Source organism: Chiloscyllium plagiosum, unplaced genomic scaffold (assembly GCF_037043375.1).
Source record: "Chiloscyllium plagiosum isolate Xiang-an unplaced genomic scaffold, Cpla_swu_hap1 HiC_scaffold_37, whole genome shotgun sequence".
Classification (NCBI taxonomy): domain Eukaryota; kingdom Metazoa; phylum Chordata; class Chondrichthyes; order Orectolobiformes; family Hemiscylliidae; genus Chiloscyllium; species Chiloscyllium plagiosum.
Window position 1 is genome coordinate 38,220,695 of NW_028270175.1, and position 26,885 is coordinate 38,247,579.

Here is a 26,885-nt window from a genome sequence, read left to right on the forward strand (position 1 = left end):
GTTTAAATAAAACAAAGAATTGTGGATGTTGTAAATCTGAAACAAAAATAGAAAATGCTCGCAAATCTGCAGCACCGGCAGCATCTGTGTGGAGAAAGGCGAATTAACTTTTCAAATCTGGTGACTCTTCATCAGAACAACCTACAAAGGTCCTCTCACAATCTAGTATGTAGGGAATTCTTACTCCACATCTGAGTTTTCTGTTATTAACACGATGGTGCAATGTGCAGACTATGTTAATGAGGACTGAGGCCATCACTGAGAACCATTGTCATTGTGTACACAGTGTTGTAAATAACAAATGAGATATTTCCCTGTCAAATTAATAATATTGCACAATGCTTTGTACTTACTGAAATGGTAGTAGAGACAGTGGGATCACCTGTTGGATGCACACAAACTATCTCTGCATTATATTGTTGCTCCTCTCAATATTAATGACCCATGCTGAATATATATTGAGCATATATATCAGTAACCAACTTGACAATATCAATTTACAAGGATCTTTCTGTGATTGGTTCATTAATTTGGAAAGAGTAAAAAATAGATTGAGGTCCTTGTGGTGCAGTGGTGGCATCCTCACAACAGGTTGAAGTCCTACCTGCTGTAGGGGTGTGAGCAACATCTCAGAACAAGCTGATTAGAAAATATTTGAAAGGTAAGACATATAATTGAAGTGGAGTGTGTCCAGGCAAAATGAGGGGCTGGGAATGCAGAAGAAACACCAGGACCCATACTTTCTTTCCATCATTGGTGGGATTTGATCATACACCTGCATTATTCTAGACATCTGGATTATTAGCATAGGAATATCACCAGAGTTCTGTTGCCTTCTTACGGAATCATCTCCATTGTGTCTGGGATCAGTGTGTTATTTTTAGCAGCAGGGTATACTTTTCATGATGATTAATCAGGGTGCCAAATGAGCAACAAGTATTAAAATATACATCAGGTTTATTTGAACTTGATACATTTGTGACAGTCTAAAAATTAAGGCAGATCCATTCTGCAGCAAAAATGTTAGAATCAATTGATTGGATTAAAGATTCCATTTTTTTCACATTTTTATATATCCCTGTTTCCATAATTGTTGTAACAGATCATATTCTGACTCATTGTTACCAAGGCAAGTGATCTTTGTTGTAGGCAAGTAGAGATAGTTGGAGGCTGCATTCGATGTACATGATTCAAAGTATACAAATTTAAACTCAGACTGTAATTCATCAATTATTTACAAAATGTATAATAAAACATGTGCTACACTCAAACATAAGATGACAGAGCTTAAGAGGAAAAATCACAAGCACCAAGACATAAGAATAATTTCAGAAGCAAATCTTCAAACACAAGAAGGGGTGAAAACCTCTTCTGGATGATTTGGAGAAATTTGCAACATTTTTCTTCTGCATTAAAATTCATACTTTTGATACAATTAAATATTCATACATTTACAGAAAAATAGATTATAATTTGAACATAACATACAAAACATTTTTTTAAACAGGACTCCTGTGGCTCAGTGAAGAATTGGGATTGACTACTATTGCAAAGTCATACAGTTCCATACTCTGTCATGAATGATCTCAGTGAAACAGCAAGAAGACAATGATAACTCTTTCATCATCACAAACATTGCAAAGTATCAAACAATTATGGTCCTTACTCCTGATTGCTACCTAATAATTCTGGATCTGTAAGAACTCTAGATTTTAGGAATGACAAAAGTTTATGCCAAGGGACCTATAAACATTCTTTTACTGTAATTCCTCACTGCAGAGCAGTCCATTGTTTGCCATCCATTGTTAGGTCTCGAGATGAAAGTTGCCTGAGTCAGTGCACCAAATTGTTTTACATGAATAATTTCAGATCAAATTTATCCTTTTTTTGTGCTCAATTTGGATTCCCACTAGCTACGCAGAGGATTGATTTACCAACTTGCCTTCATTGACAAATCTAAAAGGAAATCAGATTCACAACTTTAAATGAAATAGAGAATAAAAGAAATGAACAAATGTATTTAAAGTTTTATACCAATTTAAATTACACATCATTAATGGATGCAGTAACAACCAAATGAAAAACAGTGGTTGTAAGGGCAACTCACTGATGTCATAATTAACAAATACTTCACAAATCACTGACATTATTGAGACCAGTGACTGAAACTATTTGAAGCTTGTAATATTGAGAATACTTTGAGATTAAACTCTGAAACATTGAATCAACCTTCAATGATAGGTTTCAGTTTCTCTTGGGTTCTTGATTCTGGTTGAACCCAACACAAATGATGGTATCTGGATTACCCTCACTAACAGACACTCCTATATATATGAGATATACTTAGCTTTTGTCAAATATAACCGCACAATATAATGTCTTCCTTTTGCTTTGAAATACTTTGTATTAACCGTATATATGCAAAGTGAAGACTATTAGAGAAGAAGGTAAACAGTGTGTCCTTCCACCTATAAAGCATAACATGATTCTGCTGCCATTGCCACCATCGTTCCACTGTTGACTTGTATTACCTACTGGACAGAAAGCAGTTCAAGCTCTTTTTAATATCTTAAGCTTCTCTCATTAAATTTAGCAATCTGAGTCATACCTTCGGAGGGACTATCCACTTTTGCTGTCATTCACTTCTAAGTAACATGGAGGTTTCACAGATAGCCTTGCACTGTTATTAAAAATATTCAATAAGTTTAGTTGAATTTGATAGCTGCTCTTTTGTTAAAGATGTTCAATAAGTTAACTTGAACTTGAAATGTTTTGTATGAATGAAGCCTGAACATTTGAACATACCAGCCTGTATGTTTCTGTTCTACAACACCACTGTATCAATCCAATCTCACTTTTAAAAGGGATCCATTTAAATTTGAGGAAACGTGGCATAGATAAGTGTCACTGATTGCCTGAGTTTGACCATCACTGATTTTCTGACAATAGTAACTAATATTTTGTGAGCGTCTACACAAACCTGTATCACTTGATTTATGCATTCACCATTTCACAGCATTCAGTTCACTAACGAGCTTCACACAGAGCTCAATTGCAAAGCTCACCTCGTCTATGACTGCACATTTCAGTAAATTTGGAGAAGCCTCTCACCCACCTACGCTCTCCACTCCAATCCTTAAAGGCATTCTTCAGGCAAATTATATGGCACTCTGTGAAAGATACTTCCGAGCAGACCTTGGGGGAGCTGAAGACATTTTCATCTTTCTTTTCTTGATCTTGTTGATTGGAGGTGGGTCACATGTAAGATTGTGCTCTGTTTTCTTGTGACAGGCAATGTGAACCAGCTTCAGGTTGGCCAGAGTAAACAAGTGACTGTAGAAAAATTCAACCTGATTGTCATCGGTGTCCTGATTCTTTACAGTATTGACTATTGCTGGAATGATGGCCCGCTTCTTCTCAATCCTGTGGAGAAAATGCTGAATTAGGAATATTGAAATAAAACGCAATCTTTGTTAAATGTACACATTTAAACAAGTCAAATTTCACAATTACTATTGAGGATTGTTCAATCAAATAAACAATTATAATTCACACTTTCAACTTGGGAATCTCTGAAATTTATTCTCATCAGTTTATTTCAAAATATTGGCAGGGTTTAGCCAGAGTGAGGAAGAGACAGTCACAGGACCACACACATTACTTCCTGTCAGACCATGTAGCAAGATTTCAGCCTCAGAATAAACTGGAATTCAGTTGTAATGATGATGTAGTCATCACAATCAAATAATATTTCATAAAAGCAGATCACATCTGGCAAATGTAGAGATAACTTTACCAGATAATTAAAAGCAACAGCAATAAACTCACTGACAAACTCTGCTGGTTTCTCAAGCTGTGACTTTAGTCTCCACATCAGAGCAGAAAGAGGGTCATACACAGGATCCTTCTGTAAAGCTCAGACTCCAATCACGTCATTAGGACCTACTTGCTGTTTTAATCTGAGACCTCGATAGGATAATTGTAGCTTTTCAGCCAGGTCACCCAAGCAAAGAGTGGGCGTGTGACAAGAAGAGGCCTTTTAAAAAGAAAGCCATTTTGGTGCGATTTTCCCTGGAGCTCAGCATTGTTCCCTTGCTCCTGTGCATGGGAATTTACCCTCCCTCTTGGAGACCAGAATCTACTTCCCACCAACTTCATGCAGGAAGTTGGCTGAACGCAGGCTGATGACTTGCAATCTCTCGAGCCTCATGCTGTCTAGTTTGGAACGATCCACTCCCCGATCACATGTTAAATCAGGCATTTTGTTTTTAAGCCTTTCGGAGGTTTCAAAATAGTTTCACAAACAGACTTACAAATAACTCGATAAATAAACTAAACAAATCAACATATTATCATCTGCTCTGCAAAATGATTCACTAAAGATTTCTGTATTTATAGAACATTAAACACAATTTAAACAAAATGTTTAAGTCCAATTCTTTAAAAGTGAAAATTTGAATAATTTATTGCCTGTTCCTGGTTGCTGAGGAGAAGAAACTGTGAGCTGTCTCCTTGAACTGTTGTACTTTATGATGTATAAGTACACCCACAGTGCTGTGGGGGAGGGAATTCCTGCATTTTGACCCAGCAACACTGAAGTAACAGCAACATATATCAAAGTCAGGATGATGTGACTTGGAGGGGAATTTGCACGAGGTGGTATCTCGTACCTACAGATTGTAGGTTTGTAAGGTGCTGCTGGAAGAGGTTTGTTCAGTTGTTGAAGTGCACTGTGTAGATGATACACTCAGATGCCACTGTGCTAGTGACAGAAAGAGCGAAAGTCGAAGGTGGTGAGGCTGGGGAGGTGGTGGAACGAAGGAGAGAGGAATGCCAATCAAGCAGTTTGCTTTATCCTGGATGGTGCTGAGCTTCTTGAGTGTTGTTGGTGTTGCACTCATCCACACAAGTTGGGAAAATTTATTAATTAGTGGCTTAGTGTCTGTTATTCGTAGGATTATTCACTCGTGTGTGAGATAGCGTAAAAAACAAGAACCAAATCTACAAACTGTAAATACACTAATCATGAGAGTAAGACCAGGAATGGCTTAATTTTTCCTCTGCTCACAATAAAGGAGATAAAAAACACTAAAAAAGAGAGGGATCTTATCAGAACTGAATTTTGATGATTAGCTTTCAACTCCCACATCAAATTTGAACATGAAATCTCAAAGTTATTGTGAAAACTTTACAAACATTCAAACTGAGACGTAACAGCCTCAAATTTTGCAGAGAATCATGGTGGTTAGCACTGCTGCCTCACAGCACTGGAGACCTGGGTTTGAGCCCAGCCTCGGGTGACTGTCTATGTGATGTTTGCACATTCTCCCTGTATCTGCGTGGGTTTCCTCTGTTTGCTCCCACAATCCAAAGATGTGCAGATTAGGTGAATTGACCATGCTAAATTGCCCATAGTGTTCAGGGATGTGCAGGTTAGGGGTAAATGTAGAGGAATGGGTGTGGGTGAGGTACTCTTTGGAAGGTCAGTGTGGACTTGTAAGACTGAAGGGCCTGTTTCCACACTGTAGAAACTTTTCTATGAACTCAGTTTCCCAAACATACAGAAATGATGGTTGAAAGTGCACACCTCCACTCACCTGTGATCCAGGTTCCATGTGCTAAACACAATTCTGTTTTCTTTGTTACCATATGGATTGATGGAATGGAAAGAACTGCACTCCTGCTGATCAAACGCCCCCTGAAAATGTATAGAAGTTCAATTCCAATGTTTAATTCCAACCTGACAATTTGTTTAGTCTTGAACAGAGATTTGGCTGAAGCTCTTGTTTAAACAGGAAAAGTTTATGAATACTTTGTGCCGTTGGTGTAAGTTAGCTTTGGAAGCAACCTGAACCACCGCAGCCCAAACAAAGCATTTGAACCACTGAGGTACCCAAGCATTTCCACATAAGTTTATGCTAGTAGTTTCTAAAAAGAATATAGAAACCAGGGTACATGTATTTGTCGCACCTCAGTTGGAAACACACTCAACTCTGAAACAGAAGATGGCTTATTCAGGGCCCACTCCAGAGACTTAATCACAAATTATATGCAGACACCACACAGTGTTCAAGATGTGGTCTCATCAATGCTTCTAATAACATTTGTACTTTTATGTTCAATAATGGGTCAGATTCCCATTTACCTTCTTAATCACTTCCTGTGCATATTAACCTTTTATGATTCATACAGTAGAAAACATTGATTCTTCTGCTATAGTGATTGTAATGAGGTCAGTCAGGTGTACCTCAAAGAATATGAGTTCCCTATTTGGGGCTGTTAATCTTGTCCAATCAGGGAACCCTGGCTGACAGTCGTAAACAGACATGTCAGAGGATCTGCTCACTCTGACAGCTGGCTCTGAGGGAACTGAATCAGTGTCAAGGACTCTGGAGTTATTTGGTGATGGGATACCAGCCGCTGTGGAGTTATTTCATCTGCAACTCATAATTCAGCAATAGTTCTTCTTTTAAATAACATCCAGATTTTTTATTCTTCTTGCTAAAATGTACAACTTCATATTTTCCCACATCATACTCCAGCTGCAACATTTTTGGTGACTCACTCAACATGTAGAATTTTCCTCAGTTTACACTGCTTCTCTTTAAAAAACAGTTGTTCATAGGATGTGGGCGTTGCCAGCATAGGCAATATTTATTCCCCATCCCCAGTTGCCCACAGGAAGGTTTAAGGAGTCAGCTCACAGAACTTTGTATGTGTAGGTATACCCACAATGTAATGTGGGAGGGAGTTCCAGGATTTTGACTCAGTAACACTGAAGTAACAGTGACATATTTCCAATGATGGTGTGACTCAGACGGGAATTTACATGTGGTGGTGTTCACATGTATCTCATACCTTTATTCTTGTTGATGATAGAGGTTATGGGTTTGAAAAATGCTCCTGGAGGAGATTTGTTAAGTTTCTGCAGTGCATCATGTAGATGATGCATTCAGATAACACTGTGCTCATGACAGAAAGAGTAAAGGTTGAAGGTGATGAGGAGATGCTGATAAGCAGGTTGCTTTGTTCCAAATGGTGTTGAGCTTCTTGAGTGCTATACTCGTCCAGGCAAGTTGAGAGCACTCTATCGCACTCCTGACTTGTGCCTTGAAGATGGTGTGCAGTCTTTGGGGAGATAGATTGTAAGTTACTTGACTTGATTTCCCAATCTCTGACCAGTTATAGCTGTAATATTTACATGGCTAATTCAGTTCAGCTTCCGGTCAATGGTAAGTCCCAGTATGCTGATCATGGGGGATTCAGCAATGGTAATAACAGTTGAATGTCAAGGAGAGATGGTTAGATTATTTCTTGTTGGAGATAGACATTGTTTGGTAACTTAGCCTTGCCGGACAAGTACAGAGTTGGTGACACGAAAGGTGAAGCAAAGTCATTAGCTAATGAGAAGCTTCTGACAATTCAGATTTTACATCGCTGTTATCTGCATTTCATATCATCACAATGATTTTGATTCTTCACAGAAATATATTTTGGCACCCAACGTCTACCAACCCACAATGACACTCACTATTTCTGATAAAGGATCACCGGACTTCAAACATTAACTGTGTTTCTCTCTATAGATGCTGAGTTTCTCCACTTTCTCCACAGTACCTCAACTTTTTTTTTCTTTATTTGCCAGTTCCTTTGGTTGTGCATCATTTAATCTCAGCTGTCTTCTGTAAAGCTATTGAATTTCTCCTTCTTTGTTAAATGAGAGACAACGCTATGGCTTGTTTAAAATCTATTTCATTTGTAACTTTTCCCAATTCTGATTAAAGATTATCAGCTTGAACTGTTAGCTCTGTTACTCCCTCCACAGATGCTGCCTGACATGTTCAATATTTCCAGCATCTTGTTTTTACTTCACATCTTGAGTATCTACAATATTTTGCTTCTGAAACAGTGTTGAACTGATTGACCAGTAGAGACTAATGTCTATTAATTAGCATACATCAGTCATGACACATGAAAACCCCCAGGCTTGAGGTTTCAGCTTATATTTTGCTCAGCTATCACCTTAAACTCACCTGACAAGTAAACCATCCTTCATCAGTGCAGAGACGACTATTACCATTTGCTGTCCTGTCAAAGTAACACCCATTGAACTTAGTTTGTTGAAGCAGTTTCTCTATTCTTGCTACAAATGCACAGTACTTTTCCTTCACTTTTTTATCAACATTTTCAGCATGGCTTTTAACCTGTGAATGGAAACAATGTGTTACAGTGTCTTTCTACTAATTGAATCAATATGCTAGGTGATGCTACCATATCACAGTGGATGTATACATTTTGCATTAAGGGAGGAAATATGAAGGAGAATATTTGCAAGTAATTATTTGAATCACTTCACCATTGGAGCATGTGCTTTCAGATGCCAAGGTTCCAAGCTCTGTAATTTCTCTTTTCCAGTTAAGACACTCCATAAAACCCACCTGTTTGACAAAGCTTATGGACACCTGCCCTAATATTTCCAGTGTGAAATTTTGTTAGATAAAATTCCTGCAAAGTATCATTGGATTTTTTTTGTTAAAGGTGTGAGATAAATGATAGTTGTTGGAAGCATTTTCACAGAACAATAGAATATTATGCTATAAAGAATGAGCTCGTGAGGATCCAACATCCAGGCCACACAACCAATTGACAGAGTGCCATACCTTGAAGCAACTGACTTGGGAGGTGTTCCTTTTAAAAGTAAAATGCTTGGAACCAACACCACTCCAAGTATGCAAATGTTCCTAGGCTTCTGGTAAGAGGAAGGGCATTGTTTTATTACAAATGTACACTTTGAGAAAAGTGCCTAATTTAATCTTACCACATCATGGTAGAAGGAGTAAAATAGAAATGGGTAGACTTTTAAAATTATTGCATTTACAATCTTTGGTTATTACAACATGATGGAAACAGCCTAATCAGGTTAATGTGATAATTAGGCACAAAGAGTATCTCAAAAGGTAGAAAACATTGTGCTTCATATAGTTAATTTTATATTAAAGAATATAAATTGTTTCAATTTCATACCTCTGTCAGGTAATTTCTCATTCTTCTGCCACAACTGAATCTCATATAATCAGATTTGGTTTTAAATCGCGATTCCAAACCTGCAATATAACAGATCCTATAGATAGTGCTTGTAATTTGTAGTAACCGTTATATACTAGTGTAACTGAATCATCAACTCACAAAGGGGTTGAATAGGATATTTAATTGCCTACTTTTGGAAAAAATGGTCACTGTGTAGCACATTTATTGCAGGCATGTTAATAATTACCCAAGGTCACCTATAATGCCAAGTTACATTTTCTGCAATAAATCTGATACAGCTGTGCCAAAATGTTGCCTTATTTCCAACTACTGTGTCTCTTTTTCCCTCATTAACTCTCCATCCTCTAGTGAAGCAGCATTGTAAATGTTAGGCTGCTTAGGAGGGAGTCTGTCTAAATCACACTGCTGCAAATGTGTTCAATAACCAAGTCTTAAATGTAATGTTGTGCCTGTTTCTTTGACAGAGGAACAAAGACTTCTTCAAGTGGTATAGCACATCTCAGCTCACTTGATGGAAGGTTATGTGTAGAAATTGAAGACAGACATAAAGGTGACACCTTACTCAGTCAAAGAGTTCCATACACACAGACATGCAGTAAGCACCATCAGGAAAAGATAGAAGGTGTGTGGCAAAGGGAAGGGAGAATGATGATGTTGGGATTATGATATATGCCTGAGAAAATTGTGCATGATTTGTGAAAGAAATCCTATCAATGGGCTGAATGAGAATTTCTTGTTTCATTTGAGCATGAATTTACCATTGGTATATTTTGCATGTTATTTCTAAATAACCAAGGTTATTCGGTCTGATATTTCTATCAACATCAGCAGCACATCACCTTCAAACCACTCCTGGTCATCCTTACGATTTTCAGCTGTTATATTTCCAGCAGTGTTTTGAACAATGTACTGCAGCAGCATCTTTCTCCTGGGTTCTGTTTCATCAGATAACATTTGCCTTGCAATCATAATTAGTTCTTCATTATTTTGGTCATGAAATATTTTATTCAAACAGTAGCAAATTTCTGTAAATGAGACAGAGATATGAGTCTTTAGTTTTAAAATCAATCTGAATTGGAATTATGATCTTAAATTATTATAAGCTACAGTGAAACATTGTTATTCAGATTCAATGTTTTGCTTACACAATAGGCTATCTCATCAGCAAGCCTTCAATATTGCAAACTGCATTCCATATAGTCTAGCATGTTGTTTTGGCACATGAAGTAATCCATCCCCAAATCCTCCAACACACAAAATACTCCTAATTTGGTGACACTGAGTCTTCTTGACCCAGTGCCCATCAACAGTGTACTCCTCAAATGCAGGGATAAGCATCAGCTCTGTGTGAGCAACCAACTAAAAGTGTATATTTGCAACAGATCTCCCAGAAAACTGCTCCCATTTAGATGGTACAAGGACTAGGTTACACAGATTTAAGGTTTTTCACAAGTGAAACTACTCGATGTGGAACGAATAAACCACTGCTTGTGAGCATGGGGAGAAATGATTCCAAAAGAAAATTGAATGGGCACTTAAGGGAAATAAATTTGAAGGCTGCAGGGACAGTGTAACAAAATAAGACATGATGGATTGCTAAGCAGAGAGCTATCATGGCTTTGATGGGTTGAATGACCTTCTCCTGTGCCCTTATGACTGTATGAAAGCAGTTGCAAAAGACTTGTAGACAAATGGCACTTTCCGGATTGGATAAAATGTTAATTTTTTAAAATCCCAAACCCAACTTCCAGTTTTGATGGAGCTGGGATGGATCTGGAGAGTAGGGAACACTCCCAAGAGGTTACTTAGCATGTACTGGCCAACTAAAGGGAGACAAGGACTCCTTCGTGAAAAGGATGGGCACCTTTACAGAACAGCTTGTCAGCCAAGAAAAGCAAGAGTGCAACCTCCAATCCACCACATTTATTTGCTTCCCAATCTTTTGAGTATGAGTGACTGCAGTTCTGTACTTCTGTTGCACCCCCCCCCCCCCCCCCCCCCAATAATGTGCAGCTTTGCTATTCCTGGGCTGCATCTCCTTTGAACCTTTGCCCGACTCCACAGGGTATCAAGCCTGTCAATCTGGCTGACTTCCAGAGGGGGAACCAACTTGAAGAAAGTCAACGAGAAACCAGGAATCCCAGGTTTCCCAAATAAAATCTGTTCCCTCTCCTCTCAAAATCTGTCCAGTCCACATGGGAATCTGGACTTACCTCCATTCCACTGCTGTCCCTGCTCCAGAAAGATAAGCTTACAGTTATCTTCCAGACACGAGAAATTGTCAGCATGAACTTCTGTCCCATCTTTGTACAAACATAAGCGACATCTTTGACGTGGGATCTATCCAAGATAAAACAAGCAGTTACCGTAAAATATAATAAACACTATTCTTGTTTTCCTGTAATCATTTTGTGGGGGTTGGTGAGTTCAATTGGCTGGATGGCTGGTTTGCAATGCAAAGAGATATCAACAGTGTGGGCTTAATTCCTGGATCAGGGACTCTCCTTCTCAACCTTTTCTCTCATCTGATATGTGGTGACCCTCAAGTTAAATCACCACCAGTTATTTCTCCCTCTTTAATAAAAGAGCAGCCATGTGGCAGATTAGACAACAGTAACTTTATGTTTTTTTTAATTATTCTGTAGCTATTTTTAAAGAAATGGCAATGTGGTCCTTTCACCTCAAGAGAATTGGCTTGAAAAATTCCTGATGAAGGGCTGTTGCCCGAAATGTCGATTTTACTGCTCCTTGGATGCTGCCTGAACTGCTGTGCTCTTCCAGTACCACTAATCCAGAATCTGGTTTCCATCATCTGCAGTCATTGTTTTTACCTTGAAAAATGATCAGTACAATAGAATAGCTTTAAGCCGTAAGTAACCTTCATCTGAGCAGACTAACCTTACTGCTCCTTGGATGCTGCCTGAACTGCTGTGCTCTTCCAGTACCGCTAATCCAGAATCTGGTTTCCAGCATCTGCAGTCATTGTTTTTACCTGGTTTCCAATGAGTTTAAGCAAATGACGACTCAAATTACCACTGCACAGGTAGTATTACTCTACATTCATAAGAAGAATTTCATAACTCGTTGAAATTGTTGGCAAATAATGAGAAAGCTTTACTGAAGAATGCTTCTGTATAGTATGGTATGCCAAACCTAGAGGTAACATGCCAATTGTACAATACTGAGGAAATCAAAATTCAATAAAGTGCATTTGTGTGAAGTAATATCTTTACCATAGCCAAAAATACTGGCAGAATTTCAGATACAGAGTAACAACACGTTATCCCTGCCAAAGTATAACAGTAAATATCTTAAGTGTTTCCGTGATATGTGACAATGTATCACTTAGAAGTAGATATCATGTATCCCAATCCAAGTGCAGGAAGAATGCCCACCTGAGAAGTGGCAAGTTTTCCAATACCCATCATAGGAAAAGACACTTCTTAGCTTGGTAAGTAGTTATATAAATGTTCAATAAAAGATTTGCATTTATAACCTTTGGCACCAAAGGACTTTTGCAGCAAATATGCAGACAGAAAGATGTCACAAACAAAAACAAAATAATGGTGTAGTAGCGGCAAATGGGGAGTAATTATTGGCCAAGACACAGGGGAGACCACTCTTTCTCAAAATAATACCGCAGAATCTGAGCCTTAGTTTAATGTCTTCAAAGGGGGTAGGCTGTCAGTGCAGCAAGCCCTTAAGGCTGAAGTGTAACTCAGGGTTGTGTGTTCAAGTCTCTATAATCTGCTTTCTAGTTTAGGATTATTTAAAATTTATGGGCGATAGGCCTTCACTAAATTACATGTAATTTATAAATTACAAGTCGTTTTGGGGACAACAGTTTATAGTATTTATAAACTACAGGATTTGATTCTCAAAGTAACATAAGATATCCATACCCTCAGTCCTTTCACTTGAATTTGGTGGGACTGTGTGATTCTAGACACAGACTTGTGTCGCCATAGCCTTACCAAACCATAGGGGCTGCTCTCGCATTAGAAATAAGCACCTGGTGGTGATTTAATCTGAAGTCTACCAGACCTCAGGGGAGGGAAGGGGGGAGGGGAGAGGGGGGGGGGGGGGGGGTAGGGGAGAGGGGGAGTCTTTCATAGTAACCTCAAAGCGGTGATGGGAATTGAACCCATCCTGTTGGTATCACGGACAGAGACTATAGAATAGGAAAGCGCTTAGCGCCAAATGCTAGCTCGACTATTTAGCCACTCACAGACAAAGGAACCCCAAATAATAAATATGGTGAACGTTTTCAATTCTGCTGGAGGGAAAGTGCAAACACCAGCAAGCTCTCTCCACAAAAAGATTTGCGGAAGTGCTTCTGAACGTCGACAGAAATTAACCAATAAATGTCTCTTCAGATTTCCGATCGTCTCTGTTCATTACAAAGCACTTGCTTTCATAATTTTTTTTAAAATTTTACAGAATGTATTCAATTTCACCTGCAGTTTCTGGCATCCCTTTGTCATTAGATCTTCCAAGTCTCTGGCTACGATTCCATACGTTCTGTCAGTCTTCAAACTCCTCACTTTGAATATGGTCCCCATGTTAAAACTAGGAACTTTTTGTTACAAGGAAACGCAAGTGCGCATGCACTCTCCGAGCCCCCAGCTTGACAAATGTCGGAATAAGGGGAGGAAGTTCCTGAATGTCCTGCTTGGTGACATTGTTGACTATCAAATACACACACGCAGGGACAACTGAATACAGTAAAGGGCTTGCTGATTGTTTCTTCCCTTTGTGCTGGTGTTGGATGATTTGCAACAAAATAACGCGCGAAAATATTGGGAATTCCGTGTCATTTGGGTTCCATGCCGTGCGAAAAAAGTTGAAGTTTTAAGTCGTGTATGACCTGAAAAATAATGGAAATGTTAAACGTTTCAAGCAGGTGGAAGGGAGGGATGTGGTATGAACAAAAGAGAAGGTTTGTGATCGGGTAAGAGGCATGAAATGACGAACGGTTTTGTGAAAATTGATAAAGAAACAAAAATGTGGCCCTGATGAAGAGTGGCTGACCTCACTGAATGCAAAACAGAAGAGAATACAATGTAAGGAAATGCAAGAAAATTGAAACAGTGGGGTGGGGAATAAAAATGCCAGCAGGAGATGTAAAATTTTTGAATCTGCCGAGTTGACAGATAAGCTTCCGCTCTTCCAGCTCGATTTCTATTGGGATTTGTAACTGGCCAAATATAAAGGGATAGACAAGTAGGAGGCTGGAAGAAAACAGCAAGCTAGGCAGCACCAGGAGCTAGAGAAGTTGACGTCTCGGGTGTAACCCTTCACAGCGGAAGCAAAATTGACAATTACAATAACAAAGGACAGGGAACTGGCGGCGTTGCTTGCGCACTGCACGAACGTCGTCCACAAAATAATGCATTTGTAGCTCTGTCAAAGTCCTTTTTAAAGATTTTTACAGTGTGATTAATCTGTGCATAAGGCGACTAAAAACTTGTATGGTTAGCATTCGTGTACGAATGTTGCAGTTGAAGTATGCAAAGGATAAAGATGTACAGAAAGAGGCTTTTGGAGCTTCGAGCCTGTTCCACTATCCACGGTGGATCTGCAAATCGAGGTCATTTACCAACTTTTGATCCATATCCTTTGTGATACCCTTATTGAATGAAAACCTTTTCATCTCAGTCTTAAAAGATTCAATTCTGCCAGTATCTAGGGTCATTTGTGAGAATAAGATTCTAAATTTCCCCTGTCCTGTGGGTGAAAGGGGGGTTTGTTGTTTTCACTCCTGTTGTATGGCCTCACTTACATTTCAAGAATGGGATAATGCTTAGAATTTTTACAGCACAGAAAAAATGGCCTTTTGTGTCTGTGCAGGACATAAGCATCTATTTATTCTAATCCCATTCAGCATTTGGCCTTGTATGCTGTAGAGGTTCAAGTATTTATTAAATGTCTTCAGAGCTCCTGCCTCTGCCACACTATTAGGCAGTGACCTCAAGATTCTCACCACCCTCTGTGTGAAACTAATTCCTTAAATCCCCTCTAATTTTCCTGCTCCTCACTTTAAAACTGTTAACCCATTAACCCTTCTACTAAAAGGAGATATTTGTCCCTATCTATGCCGCTCATAACTCAGTACACCACAATCAGACCCCCTCAGTCTTCTCTGCTCAAAGGAAAATAATCCCAGCCAATCTCGTCTCCAAGGCTGAATCACTCCAGCTCAGGCAACATACTGGTGAATCTCCTCTGCACCCTCTCTAGTGGAATTATATCCTTTCTGTAACGCAGTGATTAGAAGTGCACACAGTACTCCAGCTGAAGCCAAACTAATGTTATATACAGATCCATCATAGTCTCCTTGCTCATTAGCTCATATTCAATGCCTTGACTGAAAAGGCAAGTAGCTCATATGCCTCCTTAACCACATTATCTATGTTGTCTTGCTACCCTTATGGATCTGTGGACATGCACACTAAGATCCATCTGATTCCCTGTACTCCCAGGGTCCTACCATTTAACATGTACTTAGCCTTGTTAGTCTTTCCAAAATGCATCACCCTATACTTTTATGGATTAAGTTCCATTTGTCACTGTTCAACCCATCTAAACATATCCATTGAGATGATGCTATGGCGTTAAGAGGTATACTTTGTCCAGGTTTCTTTTAAGAGAGAGATTGAATGAGAGGTACCAAGTAGTCTGTGGTAACGTAAATAGCTTGTGAGGCTTTTTTTTAAAAGTTGGAACAATAGCAGCAGCCTGGATGAGTGTGGCCAGCTCTGACAGACCAAGATTTCTGGTGTTTTAAGAACATAGAATAGTACAGGCCCTTCAACCCTTGATGTTGTGCTGGTCTTTTATCCTTTCTAAGATCAGACTAACCCACATACCCTTCATTGTACTAACTTCCATATGCTTATCCAAGAGTTGCCCTAATGTCTCTGACTCTACTACCATTGCTGGCAGTGCATACCACACACCCACAACTCTCTGAGTAAAGAACCTACTTCTGATATCTCCCCTAAACCTTCCTCCAATTACCTTAAAATTGCCCCTTCATGATAGACATTTCTGCCAAGGGAAAGAGTCTCTGGCTATCCACTCTATCTATGTCTCCCAACATCTTGTACACCTGTATCAAGTTACCTCATATCTTTTTTCTCGCCAATGAGAAAAGCCATAGCTCCCTCAACCTTTCTTCCTAAGACATGCCCTCCATTCCAAGCAGCATCCTGGTCTGCACCCTCTTCTGCACCCTCTCTAAAGCTTCCATATCTTTCCTGTAATGAGGCAACTAGAACTGAACACAATATTCCAACTGTGGTCTAACCAAGACTATAGAACTGCAGCATAATCTTGCAGCTCTTAAACTCAATACCCTTGCTAATGAAAGCTAAGACACCACATGCCTTCTTAACAACCCTATCAACCTGGGTGGCACCTTTGAGGCATCTATTGACATGGACCCCAAGATCCCTCTGTTCCTCCACATTGCCAAGAATCCTGCCTTTAACCCTGTATTCTGCATTCAAATTTGATCTTCCAAAGTGTATGACTTCACATTTTTCCAGGTTGAACTCCATCTGCCACTTCTCAGCTCAGCTCTGCATTCTGTCAATGTCAATTTGCAATTTACAACAGTCCTCCACACTCTCCACAACTCCACCAACTTTTGTGTCATCGGCAACCTTACTAACCCACCCTTTCACTTCCTTATCCAAGTCATTTATAAAAATCACAAAGAACAGAGGTCCCAGATCCAATCCTTGAAGAACACCACTGGTCACTGAGCTCGAGGCTGAATATTTTCCATCTACCACAACCCTCTGTCTTCAATAGGCCAGCCAGTTCTGTATCCAGACAGACAGGTTTCTCTGTATCCCATGCCTCCTTAATTTTTGAATGAGTCTACCATTAGGAAACCTTATGAAATACCTTGCTAAAATCTATGCACACCACATCCACTGCTCTAGCTTCATCAACGTGTTTTGTCACATCCTGAAAGAATTCAGTCAGGTTTGTGAGGCATGACCTGCCCTTCACAAAGTCATGCTGACTATTTTTAATCAAACTATGGTTTTCCAAGTATTCATAAATACTGTTTTCTTTAGCTTTTAGATTCAGCAAAAGCTGCTGGAGTCTTGAGGAAGTAGAAACTATATTTTCCCTCTCTCAGTTGCAGCTGGAAGCTGGGGTTTCTCTTCTTATTGAGCGGTTGATTGTGAGAATATTTGATTTCTGAATTTGCCTTTTTGCCAATTGGTGTGTTTATGGAATGTTACTATATTGGAACAGTAACTTAGTAATTGTTACTATGTCTATTGCTCTGTTAAGTTTTCCAATAGAGTTAAGTTATTCTAATTTCTTCTTGCTTTTGTTATATTTCACCATAGTGTTTGAACAAATTGCGTTTTGCTTAACATCAAGTAGTTTGACCAGTCAAGTTGCATCTGGAACACAGAACTTTACATTTACTTTTAAAATAAGAAAAATTTAGGGACCAGGCTAACATTTTAAAATATTTTGAGGGAGCATGGTCTATTCCATAACACTGTATTGTCCTTTATGTTAAAGCTTTCCTCCTCTCTGTTTACATGTCATCTGATACCTTACTGATTATACGTCCTCTGTTCATATCTAGATCATAAAAATAAGTTCGACTACAAACAGCAAGGGAGTCAGCACTGAACCTAGTACATCTCTGGATTCAGACTTCCAGTTACAAAATCTTTCAACCATCTGCTTCGTGCCACTAGTTAATTTTGGATTCAATTTGCCAATTCCCCTGAATCTTTAGACGCTTAGCTTCTTAACCAGTTTTGCTATGCAAGACCTTGTTAAATGTCTTACTGAAGTCCATATAGGCGACATCACTGCTTTACCCTTTGCACATCTAGTCACATTCTCAAAATGTTCAATCAAATTTGTTAGACATATCAACCCCTGATAAAGCCATGTTGACTATCCTTGACAAGAAGCAAAGAAGTGCAGGTGCTGGAAATCTGAAACAAAAACAGAAATTGCTGGAGAAACTTAACAGGCTTGGCAGCATCTGTGGAGAGAAAGCAGAGTCACTGTTTCAACATGATTCTGCTTTTTCTGCACAGATGCTGCCAGACTTGCTGACTATCCTTCTTATTGGCAAGGGAGTAAAAGATTTGGGAGGGGGCGGGTGGTAGACAGGAAAGTCAAATTGAGATCACAGTCAGATCATCCATGATCTGTTCAAATATAAAAGCAGGTTCGATGGGCAGAATGGCCTGCTCCTTCTAATTTATATGTTTGTGATGCTATGATTACCTCACAGGAAGAAATCGGTCTTTGAACTTTCTCTATAAAATGCTTTTATCACTTTAAATATCTCAAAGATGTCCCCAACTGTCCATTTCTCATCCCTACATGCCCTTGAGAATGTGGTGGTGAGCTGCTCTTTTGAATCACTGCAGTCCATGGGCCACAGTTAGATCCACAATGTTGTTAGAGAAGGAATTCCCGGATTTTGACCCAATGACACTGAAGGAATGGTGATACATTTCCAAATCAGGATGGCAGAGGAGGTGCTTTCTCCATGTATCTGCTCTACCTGTCCTTCTAAATATAGTAGGCAAAAGTGAGTACTGCAGATACTGGAAATTAGAGGAGAAAGTGAGGTCTGCAGATGCTGGAGATCAGAGCTGAAAATGTGTTGCTGGAAAAGCGCAGCAGGTCAGGCAGCATCCAGGGAACAGGAGAATCGACGTTTCGGGCATAAGCCCTTCTTCAGGAAGCCCTTCTTCAGGAAGCCCTTCTTCTGGAAATTAGAGTCCAGATTAGAGTGATGCTGGAAAAACACAGCAGGTCAGGCAGCATCTGAGGAGCAGGAAAATCGACATTTCGGGCAAAAGCTCTTCTACAGGAATGATGAAGGGCTTTTGCCCGAAGCTTCTAAATATAGTGGTCATGCATTTAGAAAGTGCTGTCGAAGGAGCTTTGGTGAATTTCTACAGTGCACATTGTAGATACTGCACACTGCACGTTAGTGGTGGAGGATATGGAGTGTGGTGCTGGAGAAGCACAGCAGGTCAGGCAGCATCCTTGGAACAGGAGAGCCAACGTTTCAGGCAAACGCCCGAATGCTGTGCTTTTCCAGCACCATACTCTCAACTCTAATCTCCAGCACCTGCAGCCCTCACTTTCACCTTGTGTCAAGCTTCATGAGTGTTGTTGGAGCTGCACCTATCCAGGCAAATGGGGAGAATTCCATCAGATGCTTCATTGACTATGCTGGTTATTGACTGGGAAAAGTGCTGATTAAATGCAAGTTTATTCCCTTGTTTACAAGAGCATGAAGTCTGAGCACATTCCTGTGGCGCAGTGGACACTGTCCTTTTTAAGCTAAAAGCTGATCTCCAGGGAGTGTGCATAATTCGGCTAAACGGTATCCTGATCAGTATGAGGGTCGTTTAGGACTCGAATATTTTCTCTCTGCACAAACGCTGACACACTAACCTTTATTGAAGGCGATGACTTGGGTGAGCCTGAATCAAAGGAGGTGCGCGTGCGCCAAAGTAGGCTACGCAGGAACTACAATTCCCAGAAGGCCATGGGAGCGCAAATTGGCGCATGCGCCGTGCTGGCTGTTGATGGTGGTGGTTATGGAGATGTGGTGGCGGCTGATGGTGGGGTATGGATCCTTGAGCTGCCTCGCTGGCCGCCTGTTGGACCGTGGTGTCACAAACCAGGTGAAGTTTTGCATGTCATGATCTTTTCTTTTTTTTTTGAACTAAAATAACCACGTTTGTAAATGTTTGAAAGAACGGGTGGCGGGAGCCCGGGCTGATTCGGGGCCTCCGTGATGTTTGGCGCCGCTCCATGAGGCTCATGGAAAGTTCCAGCATTTGGTGGCTCTGCAGGGCTCTTCACTGCCTTACCCTCTGCTGAGGATGCTGATCCCTTTCCCCCTCAAACTAACGATTCCTTGAGCCACTGTGGCTCTTTCCCGATGTGGGAGCCCAGCCAATGCAGGTATTGGGGGTGGGTTCAGGGTCAGCGATTGCAGGTTATGGGGGGAAAGGGGGTGGTGCAGGCCAGGCTCGGATAAGGAAGGGCTCCACTGGTGAGCTTTGAAATTTCAGATATAATCTGTTGTTGCCAGTTTCGTTTTAATATTCCAATCGGGGAAGAACATTCGAAAATCTTCACTGGCCCAACATCTTGCCTGCTGTATCAACTCTGCAACATGTTCTTCACGAGATATGTTTTCTTTCTGTAAACTTGTTTTGTGGTATGATGCATTGCAGGTAAGTGAATTGATTGCATGTCATGTAGACAGAGAGATTATGTATTTTGCCCAGAGGTATTGGTTTGTGAAAGAGTTTTTCATGAGATCACCATCGACTTTATTGTTTTTGATTAACTTATTTGGCTATTAGTATCATTTATGTTTAGTTATTACGTTTTGTCATGCATCATACGCCCTTTTGTTATTCCGAAATTTGGTGCCTTCCTCACAAGTAGAAAACTGGTTCAAGCAGCAGCTGTTGCCCAGCTAATCTGGTGATTTAGGAGTAAAGCTGATTTTGTTTTTGTTTTTCTAGGGTGCCTTTTTGCAAGTACGAAGTCACAAAACAATTTCCTGGAAATTATTTTGCCGAAGGCAGATGGTAATGAATTATATAAAGTGATTTAACATTGTGGAGGTGACCCTGTCAACTTTGATCTATTTGACACCTTACCATTAAGTGTATAAGTCCTGCTAAGATTTGCTTTCCTAAAATGCAGCACCTTGCATTTATCTGAATTAAACTCCACCTGCCACTTCTCGGCCCATTGGCACATCTGATTAAGATCCTATTGTAATCTGAGGTAACCTTCTTTGCTGTCCAGTACATTTCCAATTTTGGTGTCATCTGCAGACTTACTAACTGTACCTCTTATGCTCACATCCAAATCATTTATGTAAATGACAAAAAGTAGTGGACCCAGCTCCGAACTTTGTGGCACTCCACTGGTCACGGGTCTCCAGTCTGAAAAACAACCCTCCACCACCACCTTTGTGTCAGTCTGTGTCCAAATGGTTAGTCCTCCCTTTATTCCGTGAGATCTAAACTTGCTAACCAGTCTCTCATGGGGACCTTGTTGAACACCTTACTGAAGTCCATACAGATCACATCTTACCACTCTGCCCTCATCAATTCTCTTTGCACTTCTTCAAAAAACTCAATCAAGTTTGTGAGACATGATTTCCCACGCACAAAGCCATGTTGACTATCCCTAATCAGTCCTTGCCTTTCCAAGCACATGTACATCCTGTCCCTCAGTATTCCCTCCAACAACTTGCCCACCGCCGACATCAGGCTCACTGGTTAATAGTTCCCTGGCTTGTCCTTATTATCCTTCTTAAAGAGTGGAACCACGTTAGTCAACCTCCAGTCTTCCGGCACCTCACCTGTGACTATTGATGATACAATATCTCAGTAAGAGGCCCAGCAATCACTTCTCATGCTTCCCACAAAGTTCTAGGGTACACCTGATCAGGTCCTGGGGTTTTATCCACCTTTATGCGTTTCAAGACATCTAGCACTTCCTCCTCTGTAATATGGACATTTTGCAAGGTGTCACCATCTATTTCACTCCTTTCTATATCTTCCATATCATTTTACACTGTAAATACTGGTGCAAAATACTCGTTTAGTATCTTCCCCCATTTTCTGCGGCTCTGATCAGGTGTACGCTAGAACTCTTGGACAAGTTGTTGGAGGGAATCCTGAAGAACAGGGATGTACATGTATTTGAAAAGGCAAGGACTGATCAGGGATCGACAACATGGCTTTGTGCTTGAGAAATCATGTCTCACAAACTTGATTGAGTTTTTTGAAGCAGTAACAAAGAAGATTGATTAGGGCAGAACAGTAGATGTGATCTATATGGACTTCAGTAAGGCGTTTGACAAGGTGCCCCATGGGAGACTGGTTAGCAAGGTTAGATCTCATGGAATAAAGGGAGAACTAGCCATTTGGTGACAGAACTGGCTCAAAGGTAGAAGACAGAGGGTGGTGGTGGAGGGTTGTTTTTCAGACTGGAGGCCTGTGACCAGTGGAGTTCTACAAGGATCGGTGCTGGGTCCTCTACTTTTTTGTCATTTACATAAATGATTTGAATGTGAGCATAAGAGGTACAGTTGGTAAGTTTGCAGATGACATCAAAATTGGAGGTGTAGTGGACAGCGTAGAAGGTTACCTCAGATTACAACAGGATCTTGATCAGATGTGCCAATGGGCTGAGAAGTGGCAGATGGAGTTTAATTCATATAAATGCGGGGTGTGCATTTTGGGAAAGCAAATCTTAGCAGGACTTATACAGTTAATGGAAAGGTCCAAGAGAGTGTTGGAGTGCAGGTTCATAGCTCATTGAAAGTGGAGTTGCCGGTAGATAGGATAGTGAAGAAGGCATTTGGTATGCTTTCTTTTATTGGTCAGAGTATTGGGTACAGAAGTTGGGAGTACATGTTGCGGCTGTACAGGACATTGGTTAGGCCACTGTTGGAATACTGCCTGCAATTCTGGTCTCCTTCCTATTGGAAAGATGTTGTGAAACTTGAAAGGGTTCAGAAAAGATTTACAAGGATGTTGGCAGGGTTGGAGGATTTCAGCTATAGGGAGAGGCTGAACAGACTGGGGCTGTTTTCCCTGGAGTGTTGGAGGTCGAGGGGGTGATCTTACAGAGGTTTACAAAATTATGAGGGGCAAGGATAGGATAAATAGGCAAAGTCTTTTCCCTGGGAAGGGGGAGTCCCAGAACTAGAGAGCATAGTTTTAGGGTGAGGGGGGAAAGATATAAAAGGGACCTAAGGGGCAACTCATTCACGCAGAGGGTGGTACGTGTATGGAATGAGCTGCCAGAGGAAGTGGTGGAGGCTTGTCAATTGCAAAATTTAAATGGCATTTTCGATGGATATATGAATAAGAAGGGTTTCGTGGGATATGGGCCGGGTGCTGGCAAGTGAGACTAGATTGGGTTGGGATATCTGGTCGGCATGGACGGGTTGGACCGAAGGGTCAGTTTCCATGCTGTACAACTTTATGACTCAGTACTGAAAACACTTAAGCAGTTGGATTCCTTTTAACTTGAGCTTGTTGACAGTTATATGCCTAATTAGTATTTCAAGTACATTATTGGTAAATTGAAGTTTGGACCAATTAAATTGAATAGTTTTGAATAGTTATGTTTAAAATTGGATATATATTGCTGCAAATTTCAGCATAACCTGATTTTTGTAATGTGGACTAGTTTACACCTTGGCAGTTTATTTTTAAAAAACTTTTAAATGTTCAAGTAGTGCGCTGTATGTAAAAATTCAATACAAAAACAGAAATTGCTGGAGAAACGTAGATCTGGCAGCACCTGCATGAAGAAAGCAGAGTTATCGTATTAAGTCTGGTGACAATTCATCTGAACTCGTTCTCCAGCAATTTGTTTTTTTCTAACAAATCCCTAGCACCTGCTGTTATTTGTTTTAAAACAAGCTCCTTAGTCTGTATTCATTCTCAAGAGGCATTCTTTTCATATCTCCCTTGTCAAATCATCTGAAATTTTCTGTTCTCTCTGTTCTATTTATTCTAAATTTAAAAACAGGCAATTTTGCAGAAACATAGTGGGTTGAAAAATTAGGCAACAATGAACAAATTTCATAGCATGAGAATGGAATGAGGTGGCTTTCTCATGGTCTCTTGGCCTTCGACAATCATATCACATTGTTGACTGGAGTAATCTTCAATTTGGTCGCTGATCATATGGACTTGAATCTATTGCTTGAGTTTGAAGTTCTTTTTCTTTTCGTGCTAGTTTTCTTCCATTCGCAGAGTACTGGGAAGAAAGAGGTCTGGTTTGCTTTGGAGGTCTGAGTGCTGATGCACTTGTCTCAGTTGTATGATAAACTGCAACTTAAAACCAATTGGACAGTTCTTTTTCTCCACTAAAAACACACTTTATGCCATTTAACTTCATAAAAGTATCAAATTTGGCTTCTCCAGAAGCTAAATGTTCTTGTATAACCAATGGGAGAAAACCCCTTCAAGTTGCACAAAAAAGATTTCTACAACACAGTAATCCAAACACAAGTTTTCCCATTTACATCTCAATTAAAATATATGTACTACTTGCAATCTGTGCATGGAGTAGCTGTGAGACAGTGCATCAATTGTTTAATTTATCTGTGACCTCTTGCAGCATAGAACTCCAGAATGCCACATAAAATTGGATTTGTTACAATAAGCTGCTCTGGCTATGAAGATGGGTATAATTCAAATGAGCTGATGGTGCATGCGCCTACAATAAATGGTTGGCGTTCCCCAAGGTAAGAACAAAATACTACTAATTCCCAGGAGTATTAAAGTTTCACCTGTTATATTGTTTGTCTTTTTGTTAATGCAGGTCTTGTTGTCTAAATAGGGTCAGATTGTATGCCCCAAAATGTTTTGCAACTGCATTTGTTCATTTACCATTGTTCAGGTTTAAGATGTTTTGGTAATTTGATAGACTCTGGTATAAATTTATATATTCTCACCATTGACATTTAACTTCACAAAGTTAACAGTTCAACTCTCAAATGTGTATTCTAGTTTCTAGTAGAGTGATTTGGTAATAAGTTTGGTTAGTGCCAGAGAGAAGTTTAATAACAAAGCAACAAGGGCATGGTCTGCACTGTTTTGAATCATAATCAGAAAGAATCCATTTGTTTTTTTTTCATCTCGTGGAGATAGAATGTCAATTGGGATGCCAGACATGCCTTTACAATGAGGAAATGTCAGACAGCATCTATGTTATTTGCATTGTTACCTAGCACTGTATTCTGGAATAGCCTTAGTGGAGCCTTCAGAGTTGGCTGGACATTCCCTTTACATATTAAGCATAGAACAGTACAGCACAGAACAGGCCCTTCAGCCCACGATATTGTGCCGACCATTGTTCCTCATGTATGCACCCTCAAATTTCTGTGACCATATGCATGTCCAGCAGTCTCTTAAATGTCCCCAATGAGCTTGCTTCCACAACTGCTGCTGGCAACGCATTCCATGCTCTCACAACTCTGTGTAAAAAACCCGCCTCTGACATCCCCTCTATACTTTCCTCCAACCAGCTTAAAACTATGACCCCCTCATGTTAGCCATTTCTGCCCTGGGAAATAGTCTCTGGCTATCGACTCTATCTATGCCTCTCATTATCTTGTATACCTCAATTAGGTCCCCTCTCCTCCTCCTTTACTCCAATGAAAAAAGTCCGCGCTCAGTCAACCTCTCTTCATAAGATAAGCCCTCCAGTCCAGGCAGCATCCTGGTAAACCTCCTCTACCCTCTCCAAAGCATCCACATCTTTCCTATAATAGGGTGACCAGAACTGGATGCAGTATTCCAAGTGCAGTCTAACCAAAGTTTTTTATAGAGCTGCAACAAGATCTCACGACTCTCAAACTCAATCCCCCTGTTAATGAAAGCCAAAACACCATATGCTTTCTTAACAACCCTGTCCACTTGGGTGGCCATTTTAAGGGATCTATGTACCTGCACACCAAGATTCCTCTTCCTCCACACTGCCAAGAATCCTATCCTTAATCCTGTACTCAGCTTTCAAATTTGACCTTCCAAAACGCAAGACCTCGCATTTGTCCAGGTTGAACTCCATCTGCCACCTCTCAGCCCATCTCTGCATCCTGTCAATGTCCCGCTGCAGCCTTCAACAGCCCTCTCTCCTGTCAACGACACCTCCAACCTTTGTGTCATCTGCAAACTTGCTGACCCATCCTTCAATCCCCTCATCCAAGTCATTAATAAAAATTACAACAGTAGAGGCCCAAGGACAGAGCCCTGTGGAACATCACTCACCACAGACTTCCAGGCAGAATATTTTCCTTCTACTACCACTCACTGTCTTCTGTTGGCCAGCCAATTCTGTATCCAGACAGCTAAGTTTCCCCAATATCCCATTCCTCCTGACCTTCTGAATGAGCCTACCATGGGGAACCTTATCAAATGCCTTGCTAAAATCCATATACACCACATCCACAGCTCGACCCTCATCAACCTTTCTAGTCACATCCTCAAAGAACTCGATAAGGTTTGTGAGGCATGACCTGCCCCTCGCAAAGCTGTGTTGACTGCATTTAATCAAGCCATGCTCTTCCAGATGGTCATAAATCCTATCTCTCAGAATCCTTTCTAACACCTTGCAGATGACAGACGTGAGACTTACTGGTCTGTGATTGCCGGGGATTTCCCTATTTCCTTTCTTGAAGAGAGGAATTACATTTGCCTCTCTCCAGTCCTTGGGTACGACTCCAGTGGAGAGCGAGGAAGCAAAGATCTTCGCAAGTGGCGAAGCAATTGCATTTCTCGTTTCCCAAAGCAGCCGAGGACAAATCTGGTCCGGGCCTGGCGACTTGTCAATCTTAATGTTTGACAAAATTTTCAGCACATCAGCTTCCTCTATCTCTATCCATTCCAGCATGCACACCTGCTCTTCAAAGGTTTCATTCACTACAAAGTTTGTTTCTTTTGTAAAGACAGAAGCAAAAAACTCATTTAGGGCTTCCCCGCCTCCTCGGACTCCACACACAAATTCCCTATGCTATCCCTGATTGGCCCTACTCTTTCTTTGACCATTCTCTTATTCCTCACATAAGTGTAAAATGCCTTTGTGTTCTCCCTAATCCATTCTGCCATGCCTTTCTCGTGCCCCCTCCTGGCTCTCCTCAGACCATTTTTGAGCTCCTTCCTCGCCTGCCTTAAATCCTCTAGAGTTGAGCTTGACCCTAGCTTCCTCCACCTTATGTAAGCTACCTTCTTCCTTTTGACGAGACGCTCCACCGCTTTCGTCATTTATCT

The 26,885-nt window shown here is 40.5% G+C and overlaps 2 protein-coding genes across 13 annotated transcripts in view; one reads left to right on the forward strand and one right to left on the reverse strand.

Annotated features, from left to right (window-relative positions):
- Positions 1 to 945: 945 nt before the first annotated feature.
- Positions 946 to 19,545, reverse strand: dffb (DNA fragmentation factor, beta polypeptide (caspase-activated DNase)). Of its 4 annotated transcripts, none has more exons than XM_087980597.1 (8): positions 19,516 to 19,545; positions 13,506 to 13,915; positions 11,262 to 11,388; positions 9,888 to 10,073; positions 9,025 to 9,104; positions 8,034 to 8,204; positions 5,598 to 5,698; positions 946 to 3,423 (listed from the first exon to the last, which is right to left on the reverse strand). In XM_087980597.1, exons 2-8 carry the CDS (start codon positions 13,608 to 13,610, stop codon positions 3,159 to 3,161), a joined length of 1,035 nt encoding a protein of 344 aa, XP_087836723.1. In that variant the 5' UTR covers positions 13,611 to 13,915; positions 19,516 to 19,545; the 3' UTR covers positions 946 to 3,158. The 4 variants fall into 4 exon arrangements, with proteins under 4 accessions (XP_087836723.1, XP_087836722.1, XP_087836721.1 ...); XM_087980596.1 differs by lacking the exons at positions 13,506 to 13,915; positions 19,516 to 19,545 and adding an exon at positions 11,729 to 12,195 and having other exon boundaries at positions 946 to 1,956; positions 3,116 to 3,423; XM_087980595.1 differs by lacking the exons at positions 13,506 to 13,915; positions 19,516 to 19,545 and adding an exon at positions 11,729 to 12,191.
- The window catches only part of cep104 (centrosomal protein 104), a 229,230-nt gene continuing 216,572 nt past the window's right edge, over positions 14,228 to 26,885 (forward strand). For 2 of the 9 annotated variants that reach the window (XM_087980587.1, XM_087980594.1), the window contains exons 1-3: positions 19,888 to 20,031; positions 20,604 to 20,669; positions 24,235 to 24,361. In XM_087980587.1, coding sequence (XP_087836713.1) covers positions 24,249 to 24,361 — 113 coding nt within the window. In that variant the 5' untranslated portion in view covers positions 19,888 to 20,031; positions 20,604 to 20,669; positions 24,235 to 24,248. Of the gene's footprint in view, positions 14,639 to 19,633; positions 19,749 to 19,887; positions 20,032 to 20,104; positions 20,307 to 20,603; positions 20,670 to 24,228; positions 24,362 to 26,885 lie in introns of those variants that run through there. The other 7 variants (XM_087980590.1, XM_087980588.1, XM_087980589.1 and 4 more) reach the window with 7 other exon arrangements.

What these genes read in the sequence shown, in the direction of transcription:
- dffb (XM_087980596.1), bottom strand. Translation starts at nt 11,860, where the DNA reads ATGATGGAAACCAGATTCTGGATTAGTGGTACTGGAAGAGCACAGCAG. An exon ending in TGACCAGGAGTGGTTTGAAG is followed by an intron (nt 9,105 to 9,887) that starts GTGATGTGCTGC and finishes GTTATATTGCAG; the next exon opens with GTTTGGAATCGCGATTTAAA. An exon ending in TGAGAAATTACCTGACAGAG is followed by an intron (nt 8,205 to 9,024) that starts GTATGAAATTGA and finishes TTCCATTCACAG; the next exon opens with GTTAAAAGCCATGCTGAAAA.